The sequence below is a fragment of the Schistocerca gregaria genome, chromosome X, assembly GCF_023897955.1.
Source record: "Schistocerca gregaria isolate iqSchGreg1 chromosome X, iqSchGreg1.2, whole genome shotgun sequence".
NCBI classification, from domain to species: Eukaryota; Metazoa; Arthropoda; class Insecta; order Orthoptera; family Acrididae; genus Schistocerca; species Schistocerca gregaria.
Window position 1 is genome coordinate 517,564,095 of NC_064931.1, and position 12,518 is coordinate 517,576,612.

The 12,518-nt window shown below is 37.5% G+C and overlaps 1 protein-coding gene across 1 annotated transcript in view; it reads left to right on the forward strand.

Moving 5' to 3' along the window:
• LOC126298209 (hemicentin-1-like) overlaps nucleotides 1-12,518 on the forward strand; it is a 748,827-nt gene that overhangs the window by 159,962 nt on the left and 576,347 nt on the right. The window contains exon 5 of the mRNA XM_049989513.1: nucleotides 1,814-2,234. Coding sequence (XP_049845470.1) covers nucleotides 1,814-2,234 — 421 coding nt within the window. The remainder of the gene's footprint in view (nucleotides 1-1,813; nucleotides 2,235-12,518) is intronic.

Sequence of the window (12,518 nt, forward strand, 5' to 3'; positions counted from 1 at the left end):
CATGGCCATAACTACACTTTAATATTATCACAGAATGACCAGAATTTTGATAGCGTGCTTACCAATTAAATGGACCCTTTAAACTTGTGTATTCCATGCATGCAACATGAAGCACAAGTGGAGCTCGACAGCCTCTGGAATGGAGAATAGTGGTCTTGATACATTGCACAGAATTTTACATAACGAAACAAATATTATGTCAAAAAGAACATCCCAAACCTCTGTAACATTAATTTACAATAATTGGCAAGAAACAAACAATGTTATTTAGAGACCACACAACAATACAATTGTTTCATTATGCTGCATGATACATGTAGCAATGTGATAGCAAAATTTTGATCAGAAAATGTGACAAAAAAAGTGTACAAACGAAAATTTTATGGGAATTACAAGATCTGAGAAATGATTCAACATTTAGATTACCATAGTCAACGAAATTGAATACAGCAACTGTGTGCATCAACATGTTTCATATTTGTGAAATGAATGACAACCAGATCTACATCTGCAGATATAACTCTCAAGCTACCAGCAAAGTGAAAAAATAAAGGTACAAAGCAAACACATTTGAAAAATATGAAGAAGTTTATTGTAACAGGTAAAACTTCCAAATCTGTGATATTTATAGTGACAGTCAAAATGAGGATACAGCATAATTTACGTAGCACACAATTAAGTTCTTTGCAAGAACTAGAGCAAGCTGTTGACTGGATCATGGATTCTTATAGAATCACTGAATTTTACATAATGCATTTCATACTACTTAATGATAGTTATATGGTACTGTATGTTACCAGTGAAGAAGTAGAGTGCTGAATTATTCTATGAAATCCACTATGAACTGTGTTATACTCCTAATGATCATGAGTGCAGTGCACTGAGAGACGCTTAACCATATGTCTCTTCCAGTTATTAACCTGTTTCACATTTATGAGATAATTGGTGATAAGATGTAGCTGTCAGTTTGCTAAGAGGAAAAATAATAATGTGAGGCATACATTTGAAAAAATGAAATAATTAAATGCCCGTCCCAAACATGCACCACTAACCTGTTCTCCATTCAGCAGTGGCAAGTAAAGAAGTTTCTTTTGGCTGCCAAAATGTGGGGATCATAGCAGCATGCTGACTGTTCAGTGCGTAACAGCTCTTTTAAGAAACATACTATGCTAAACTGTTCTGCCTTTCTGCTCTCTGACACTTTATTTTTAAGGTGGTCTGATTTGCTAACAGCAGAAATTCACCAGGGACATCAATAAGGCAGAGCTGGTGCACTTCTTCTGATAATCAGAGACAGGGCCATACATGCTACTGCTCTATTTCTGTGGCCATGGAATGTTTTATATAGAGAAATTATCCAACGTTAGAAACACACACATAAACAAAGAAGGTTTGCACATTAAACTTTCACTAGATCTTTCTGCCATGTGAGCTTTGCTTAATTTACCCATACATAACTCAGAATATATGCATATGACTCTACTTACTGTATGTAATATGTTACAGAATGCTGGATAGTTGGGAGAACATAGAGTAAGTTCTGCAATGCCAAATATTTAGGCTGCCAAGAAAGTAGAGAACCTGGCAAAATGCTGGCTGTCCAGTGCTTAACAAATATTTAAGAGGACCTTCCTTATTCAAGGAGTATATAACTTTATATACAGAGAGAATAGTTTTACTCGTGAAGCTGTAAACAGACAGTCAGTCGTCTGTTCCACTTTTATAGTGTGTCATGTGAATTATTATGCGTTGTTTCTATTTTCTGTTGCTTTATTTTTGACATAGTTACTTATTCTGTGTAACATTGTTTCAGGTTTTAAATTATGTGAGGGAATCTTTTGGACTGGACAATTATGATGACAATGAACAGAAGGTTGATCTGTTGTCAGTTAACAAACCCAATGCAACAAAGGATGAGCAACACAATCTTTATATAGATGAATCAGTAAAAGAGTTTACAGTTTCTGTGTCAGGCAAGAACTCAGAACTTGCACTTGTGAATCCTGATGGTGAAGATATCAAGGGGCCACCGAAAGCAAATCCATTGCTTAATTTAAAAAATGTTAAAGTAATTAATGTCGAGCAACCAGAACCAGGAGAATGGAAAGTCAAAGTCAGTAGTGAATCAGGACATACTGTCCGTTCTAAAGGTGTTAGTGATATAAACTTTGCACATGGGTTCTCAAGGGTAGCAACAGATAAGTTCAAGGAAACCTCTCACAGGCCACTCAAAGGTATGATTGTTTCTGTAATTATGGAGAGCATGTTGTTTGTGTATTATGAGGATTGAGAGAGAGAATGAAATACTCTTTCCTTCACTTCACTTCTCATGTACTTGAATATGGTGCTAACTTTTTGTTCTTGGTTTTCTCTGTGGTATGGAATTACCAACTCACAACCTCTGTATATGTAATACTTCTAAGCACTGATAGTGCTGAACTACTTCACAAGTGCATTAAAAAATTAACCCTTTTGCAAATCAGATGATTCATCTTATCTGTGGTTCATATACATCTATATACAGGGTGTACCACTCAAACCTCCCTGGTTTCAAGGACCCAGTAGATACGACAATGAAAAATGCACCACATTGTAGAGCATCTCAAAGAATTTATATTCTCATGTCAGAAGGGCCAAGTATTGTCACCCGAGTGCAGTATGGTTACATGAAGTGAAAATGGCAACTCTACAGTAGTTTCTTCATGTGGGGATTCATGAAGGACCACATGTATGCAACCAAAGTGGACGATATTCCTATGTTGTGACATCATATCACTAGTACAATTCCAACAATAATAGAGAAAATGTTACAAAGTACTTGGCAAGAAATTGAATACAGACTTAATATTCTTTGTGCTACAAATGGTTCACATGTAGAGGCATATAGGTGATAAATAAATAAATTCTTTGAGATGCTCTACAATGTGGTGGATTTTTCATTGTCATATCTACTGTGGTTTTTTTTCCTCTCGGTCTTTGAAATCAGGGAGGTTTGAGTGGGACACCTTGTATTATGCAACATTTTTGAAGGACATTGTTTTTTTTGCAGGTGATAAGGAACCTTAAATGATTATCTGCTCGTATCTTACGATAAGACCATGATTCTTGAAGATTTTACTGTTAATAAGAGCCAATTCATGTCACTTGCTGTTAGAAAGTTTGGAAGCTTGTATTAAGCATGAGTATTAATGCACATACTTTGGAATCTTGCTTGTATTTTACGCTGACAGTAACTACTACTTATGTTGTTTAATGATGGACTCAGCTTCATTTCTATGATACACTTGCACAACATATAAAGAAACATAGTTAAAATGTACATACACAGTGAGTATATTGTGAAATATTTTTACTAACGAAAGTTTCATCCCAAACTACCCTATCTAAGTCCATGACAGGCTTAAATACACCAACCACAATATTATAGTAAGATTTTTATCAGCTACACTCAGTGCACAAAAACCCATAACTATAATTCAAATTAAATAATCTGATAACTGACTAGTTAACTGTGAAGCATTTTTAACAATTTACTAGAGATATAAACCATGAATGATTTTTTTTGTGGCCAGATGTGCTGTGCTTTCTCCATTAAATATTTTCATCCAAGCATACACTCAGAAATTTACAGTTATCATCATCTACTGCTAAAATTGTACACACATCAAAAAAAGCTTTGTGTCACACCACTTCCCAGAACTCCTGAAACACAGTCCCTTTGACTGTTCAGAGATGTCACTAAACCCACCCAAAGATGTAAACAACCATGCATGAGCAGTGCCTATTAGGCAGAGGGAGTCTGACGGCCAAACATTTCCAATCATTGCACCAGGAAGGAGGTACAGAGCTTGTGTTGCCTGTAGTTCAACCATGCCTAGATGGTCAAAATCATGATTCTATTGCGTCCACATTATTACTTTATGGCAGGAAGGGCTCTCAACAAGTGAAGTTTCCAGGCGTTTCAGAGTGAACTAAAGCAATGTTGTTCAGATATGGAGGAGACACAGAGAGACAGGAAGTGTCAATGACATGCCTCACTCAGGCCACCCAAGGACTGCAGTAGATGACTGCGACCTACAGATTAAGTCTTGGAGGAACCCTGACGGCAACATTATCATGTTGAATAATGTTTTTCGTGCAGCCACAGGACGTCGTGTTATGACTCAAACTGTGCGCAATAGACAGCATGATGCACAGCTTCACTTCCGACATCCATCGCAAGGTCCATCTCCGTAACCACGACACCATGCAGCATGGTACAGATGGGCCAAACAACATGCCAAATGGACTGCTCAGGACTGGCATCACATTCTCTTCACCAATGAGTGTCACAAATGCCTTCAACCAGACAGTTGTTGGAGACATGTTTGGAGGCAAGCCGGTCAGGCTGAACACCTTAGACTCACTGACCAGCGAGTGCAGCAATGTGGAGGTTTCCTGTTGTTTTGGGGTGGCATTATGTGGGGCTGATGTACACCACTGGTGGTCATGGAAGGTACTATAATGGCTGTACGATGCCTGGATGCCATCCTTCGACCCATAGTGCAACCATATTGGCAGCTCACTGGTGAGTCTTTTGTTTTCATGGATGACAGTTCATGCCTCCATTGTTCACATCTTGTGAATGACTTCCTTCAGGATAATGACATCACTTGACTAGAGTGGCCAGCATGTTCTCCAGACATGAACATATCTGGGATAGATTGAAAAGGGCTGTTTATGGGTGATGTGACCCACCAACCACTCCGAGGGATATACGCCAAATCACCATTGAGAAGTGGGATGATCTGGACCAACAGTGCCTTATGAACTTGTGGATAGTACGCCATGACAAATACAGGCATGCATCAATGCAAGAGAACATGCTACTGGGTATTAGAGGTACCGGTGTGTATAGAAATCTGGAACACCACCTTTGAAGGTCTTGCTGTATGGTGGTTTAACATACAATGTGTGATTTTCATGAGCAATAAGAAGAGCAGAAATGATGTTTATGTTGATCTCTATTCCAATTTTTTGCACAGTTTCCAGAACTCTCGGAACCGAGGTTATACAAAACTTTTTTTTTTATGTTTGTACATCTATAATTTACACACAGTTTAAAACTGGGACACACTTCAGTTATATTCAGTGTGAAGAAGTCAACATTTTATTACTGTCTTTGCCAAGAATAATAGTGAGGTGTTATCTGCAAACATACAGTGCAGTGAGAGTTTTGTGCTTCATCATTAATATAAATGAGAAGCAGTACAGAACTATAAGTTTGAGTTCTGGGAAATGACCTGCTTTGTTTTTTTCTGGTTTCAAAATTAATAATTTTATCATAAATGTTAAGCCATCTGCAGGAATCTTTCCCAGTCACCTGATATTGTAATCCACATATATGTTGTAGGTTCTTTGACGATATCTTCATGCTCTGAATCCAGTGTGTAGACACCATACTGTCATCCCTGTTCGATCTTAACACATTTCTTCCAGTCTGTTTCAACTGGTGGCCTTTGTCTCAGGGTATACCATCTACCTGGACATTTAGCTCCAACTCTCAAATGACAACATTTAACCTTCTGTTCATATAAAAGCTACCAACTAACAACAGTGCCTTTACTTTGATAGCTGCCAATCATTCCTAAACAAAACTTTCTCTCATACAAACTATCTACTCCCAGATAGTGCATCTGCAGTGACAATCAATCCATTGCTCTGTATTCAAAATGTCTTACTAAGGCTGCATAGATGGGTGCTTTCTCCTGTAACATTTCTGCTCACATTTCCTGTATACATTAAACTATTAGGTCACACATTGCATTGCACTCTAAATATTAAAGCATTATCTGTAAGTGAAAGGAAAATAGTTTTTTGAGAATGAAATAATACACTATTTTTTATATACTTATCTTGATGTCCTGAGGGTGTCTGTGATTGTTGCTCAAGGTATTTTATCATTCTCATTCACAGAAGAAGTCTAAGTCTCATATCTTTTTGAATGTCACTGGATTATAAAGCAAATCATGTGTCTTTGTTCTTTGAAATCTGATCTGGTGGTGATTGTCCCAAATACTCGAGCAGTACTCAATAAATCGTTACACGAGTGTTCTGCATGTCATCTCCTTAATAGATGAGCCTCACTTTTCTAGAATTCCAATAAACCAAAGTCTATCGTTCCCCCCTCCCCCCCCCCCCTCCTTCCACTGACCTGACATGCTCATTCCATTTCATATTGCTTTGCAATGACACCTAGAAACTTAATAAACATGCCTGTGTCAAACAACACACCACTAATACTGGAAAAAAAATTACAGGGTGGTTTTTCCTACTCCTCCGCATTAACTTATATTTAGAGCAAGTTGCCATTTGTCACACCAAAGAGAAATTCTGTGTAAATCATCTGGTATCCTTCTATAGTCACTCAATAACAACGCTTTCCTGTACACTACAGCATCATCAGCAAGCAGTCTCAGATTACTTCTTGCAAACTGTAGTCACCTCAACTTTTTTCTAGTCACTTGAGGCTTTGCACTGGTGAGAGCTTGATGATAAATACGATCTAGGTAAGGGGCAATTGCTGAAGAGTAATGTCTGGAAAACCAAAAAGGTTCCATCCAGACCTGGCAACTTATTTATTTTCAACTTCCTCAGTTGCTTGTCAATGCCATGGATGCCTAATTCTATTTCCTCCACATGGGAGTCTGTGTGATGGTCAAATGATGGTATGTTTGTATGATCCTCCTGTATGAGTGACTTTTTAAACGCAAAATTTAAAACTTAAGGGCTCCTTTCACTGTCTTCTATTGCCACACCAGATTACTCAATGAGTGACTGAATAGAAACCTTCAACCTACTTAGTGATTTTACTTAGGACCAGGACTTTCTCAGGTTCTCAGTGGGGTATTTTGCTAAGATTTGACACTAGAAGTTGTATGCTTTGTGCAACGATCTTTTTTTGTAGATGCGTGAATTTCTAATAACTTTTGCCTTTCAGCTTTTCCACATTCTTTTTTAACTGAGAGTGCAACAATCTCTGCTTCTGCAACATTTTCTTAATTTTTGTTAAACCAATGTGATTTTTATCACCCAAAATCTACTTATTCTACACATACTTCTGCAGAGTGTGATTTACAATCAGTTTAAACTTTTCCCATAATTCCCCTATGTTCATCATATCAGAACTAGATAGTCTCCATTCATTCCTTTAAGTAGGAGGCTGCTTATTTGCTCTTTTTGGGTACATAAATGTTTACATGATGAATTATTATAGATTGTGATTCTTTTTTTTCTGTGTATCACATTGTCTAATAGTCGAATCTTGGTCTGCTACATTGCACCCCTCAATTTAGCACACAGTCAGATCTACCATGCCATATTCACACTTAATCCCAGTTTCCAACCTTGCCCACTATCCAGGTGGAGGGAACACCCCCCCCCCCCTTTTACATACGAAATACCACCCCACCTGGAACAGCTTAACAGCTTAACCACATCCTCAACCAGGACTACTTTTCTTCATGTCCCAATGTGAGGCACTTCCTTCCCAAAATCCTTTCACCACCCACACAATGTACTAAATAAGTATCCTGGTACATTCTAATGCCACACCTGCCTCGGACCCTTCTCACATGGATTATATTCTTATGAGAGACACTTGCATGACCTGTAGTGTTGAGAAAAACATCCTCAACTTCAATAGCTGCTTCACAATCTGTGTAATTTGAATCCTATTTCCAGTTGTATCTTCTGCAAATGGCACTGATGAAAGTAATCCTTATAATACATCCTTGAATCCTGCAATCCACCTGACCTTAATTTCAGCTAGAAACCTCTCCCCCCCCTCCCCCCTCCCCCCCCACACACATCTACACCCCACCTCCCATTTCACTCCCTCCTCTATTCCTCTCCCCCCCCCCCCCCCTACCACCCCTTCCTGCTTCTCTCTAGTTCAGTATTCTCTCTGTAGTCTCTCCTTCATTCTCTGTTCCATCCCACTCCCCCCTTACCTCTCCATCCTCAGCCCATACCTCTTATTTCATCATGTACCACATATTGAATTTATTCCTGATTTTAATAGCCATGTTATAGAGTCTAGGCATAGAGCTGCATGTGTTAACAGGAAACATGAAATTTGTTTTTCTTTCTGCTCTTACAAGCATGTTAGACATGGTTTTGTGTAAATAATTTGAGGTTTCCAGAAACATAGAGAGTGAGGTGGCACTACAGGTGAAACACAATGGACTTAGGATCAGGAAAACTGTAATTCAAATACCTATCTCATCATTGTGCTATAAGTTTTCTCTGGTTTCCTTGAATCATTTAAGGTGCATGCTAAAATTGTTCCTTCAGCATGATAAAGATCAATTCCCTCCCTTTTATTGTCCTGCTAAGTAGTCCTCAGGCTCAAGTGACATTGTTGATGGGATGGTAAAATCTACCCTTCACTTCCTGCTCTCTATATACATGACAAAATGAGTCACTTGATTTTGAATTACACATGCAGTGTATTTCAGATGTAAATTAGTAGATCAATACATATGTATACTGAAGCATTGAATTTAATTGATGGTAGAGGAAATCATTAAAATGCATCAAATGAAGCAGGCAAAAGGGAATGACAGACATCTAAAACATGAGATTGAGAGAGAGTATAAAATGGCTAAGCAGTAATAGCTAGAAATGAAAGGCTTTAGAAGCATGCATGACTAGGGGATGGATGGAATATGGCTATAAGAAAATTAAAGGGGCCGTTGGTGAAAAGAGAAGCAGCTTTATTAATATCAAGAGCTCGTATAGCAAGCCAGTACTAAGCAAAGAAGAGAAATCTGGAAGATGGAAGGAATGTATAGAAGGATCATATATGGGAAATTAATTTTAAGACAATATTGTAGAAAATGTAGAGAAAGTACATGAAAATTAAATGGGGGATGTGATACTGTGAGAGGTATTCACCAGAGCACTAACAGATATAAATCAAAACTAGTCCCCTAGAGTAGATGACATTCCCTCAGAATTATAGACACCTGTGGGAGAGCTAGCCAAGACAAAACTATTCCACCTGGCTTGTAAAATACAGAGTGTATCAAAAAGAATCATCCGATTTGGCACAACTATATTTCTGAAACTAACAAACATATACAATGAATTTTGCTTTTGTTGAATGGGAAACTCAATGAGTGTTTTTTTTTCATAGCTTTTCATAGTTGTTCAATATGCCCCCCCTGAGATGCATGGCATATGTCAATGCAGTATTCAAATAGTTCCTACACTGCAGCAAACTAGTCTTGAGTTACATCTTCCATAGCTGCTGTTTTGCAATGTCTCAGTCCATTCATTGTTGTTGGTAATGGAGGCACATAAAGAGAGTCTTTTATAAACCCCCACAAGAAATAATCACATATAGTCAGGTCCAGTGACCTTGGAGGCCAGTATGTAAAGCTGAATCATATGGTCCAGTATGATTAATCCATCGTTCAGTAATCCTTTGATTTAAAAATTCCTCCACTTCAGATGCCAGTGTGGTGGTGCTCCATCCTGTCAGTAAATGAAGTCATTTGAATCAGTTTCCAACTGTGGGAAAAGAAAGTTCTCAAGCATATCAAGATAGGTGCTTACTGTAACATTGTTCTCGGCAAACAAAGCTGGACCATACACATTTTCCCATGAAACTGCACAAAACATATTTAATTTTGGGAGTCCCTCTCACATTGTACAACTTCATGTGGTTGTTCCATACCCATATTCTCACATTATGATGGTTCACATTTCCATTTAAATCAAATGTTATCTAATCACTAAATACTAAACTTGGAAGAAAACTGTCATCCTCCATCTTGCCAAAAACAAAATTACAGAAGTCCATATTTCGTTGTTTGTCACTTTCAAGAAGAGCTTGCAGTAGCTGAATTTTGTGTGGTGTCACTTTCAAGAAGAGCTTGCAGTAGCTGAATTTTGTGTGGTTTCACGTGTAAACGTCAATGCAACACACGCCAGATGCTCATCAGGAGCATGTTGAGCTGTCGAGCTGCATGGAGAATGGATTTCTGTGGACTCCTTGTGAAACTTCAGTAGATGAATTTGTTGTCTGTCTCAGACACTCGGGGAAAGCCTGGCAATTTGCCTCTACACAAACAACCTGTTCCTTGGAATTGTTCATGCCATTGTCTAATGCTCTGTGCTGTAGGAACTAATATGATAGTCATGCTAAGCAGTTCTTACAGACCATCACTGCACAAAACATAGAACACAACATGCTTTCTGTCGTCCTGACACCATTTTTACTAGAATTGAAGTGGGCACACACTGCTGCTACCTAGTGGGAACTATGTAAAACTTGAGAGTTTGCTCTTTCCAACAGTGCATTGTTCACTCACAGATCTCAAATAACATAATAGTTATTATTTTTTCAAATCAGAGGATTCTTTTTGATACACCCTATATATGAGGCAGGTGAAATGTCCTCAGACATTTTTCAAAATGTAATAACTCAAATTCCAAAGAAGGCAGGTGCTGAGAGGTGTAACTATTACAGAACTATCAGTCATGGCTGCAAAATAATGACCCAAATTATTTACAGAAGAATGAAAATCTGGTGTTAGCTGACCTAGGGCAAATGTACACTGAAAAAAGGCAAGCCTACATGTATAGCATTTCTTAATTTGAAGAAAGATTTTGACAATGTTCTCTGGAATAAACTCTTTGACATTCTGAAGGTGGCAAGGATGAAGTACAGGGAGTGGGAGATTATCTAAAACTTGTACAGAAAAAAGGCTGTAGTTCTAAGATTTGAAGGACTTGAAACAGAAGCTGTAATTGAGAAGGGAATGAGACAGGGTTGAAGCCTCTCCCTGATGTTATTCAATCTGTATGTTAAGCAAGGAGTAAGGAAAGCAAAGAAGAAATTTGGAAAGGGAATTAAAGTTCAGGAAGATGTGTGAGAACACAAAGGAATCTGGTCGTCTGCACGCAGACTTCATTTTTAGCCTGACACAATTATATGTGCCAAATGGTGCACACAGAGGATGATGTTTAACTTGTAAGTTGCTGCATTAGTACCTGCATGAGTAAACTGTCTCATACCTGCTGGCTACTCTGCAATCTTTCTCAAACTATTTTATAGAAACCATTCAGTAAAAAAATTTGATGCTTCCACATCCTATAGTCTCAGTCGTCAGCTTAATGGTAAACTCCCCGTATCTTTGTTAACAGTCATAGTTATTATAATATGTCAAATTGAAGTAACTCACTACATGAAATTTCAATAGTTTACAAAGAAAATATTACTTTCATCAGTTTATGTTTAGTTCATGTCGGGCTTTATTTTGCTGTATATGATATTTATGTAACACACTCAATTTTTCTTTAAACTTAGGGAAGATCTATATCTGTCTCCAATATTGAGAAATTGATTTGTGTGTAGTACTCTTAGTTCTGTGTGTGTGCACAAGCAATTCAGTGAGAGTAACTATTCATAAGATCCATCGTATCTCATAAATAGTTTTTGACAACTGATAGTATGCAAGGAAGGTGAAATGAGAATTTGTATTGGTTTGATGACATAAGTGAAGAAATCACATGTTTATTTTTATTCTGACAATGAGCTTTTTCATTACTTATTGGCATGCTTTCTCCTCGGTTGCTTACTTAATAATACATTCTTCTAGAATCTTATTGGAAGAAATCTGTAGTTATTAGTATGTCAGTAGATAAAAAAGTTTTATGTATAAACCATATGGGAAAATACTGTACTCTTTGTGTGCTATCATTCGCCAAAAAGTCATATCGATAACTTGAACTGTGTATGAGATACAGTTGATCCTATGAACAGTTACTCTTCCTGTATTGTTTGGGTGTGGGGACAGAGGTGAGTGCACTACATATATGTTTTCTCATGACTGGAGATAGATATAGATCTTGTCTTTTGTTTAAAGAAAGAATATGTTAGCTGTATTTTGTGTGCAGCATTTTATGATCTAACAGGAGCCAAATGTAAACCCATAGCAACTCACATTTTTTTATTGCAAACTGTTTGAATATTGTGCAGTGGTTACTTAATTTCAGACTATCACAGATACTATGACCATTAATTAAAAGATAGACTGTTCATCATGAAGCAGAAAAATGAGATGCAGAAGAATATGTATACATATATATTTTTTTTAAATCCAAATTCAAGAGAAGTTGCCTTGTTCAATTTGAGATTTTCTTTCTTTTTTTGTGTTTGCGCCTGCAACATATTTTTCTGTTTGCACAAGTACCATTGTTAAACAATTAGCTGTTTATCTATGTCTGTATACCCTTCATTTTCTATGATGCTAAACTTGTTGCTTCATTTACTCTAGTGCACCTCCCTGTGCTTCAGTATATCCACATAATTTACATTCATATTTTCTGTCAAATTAGATAGCTTTTTTTAGCACTGAATATGTTTTTTCTCTTCATCTTTCATCTCTCATATCTGTGATCACTTATGTTTTGAAAGTGCTCAGGACAGACACAAACTGTACAACAATTTCCTCCAGAGATGCATAGAT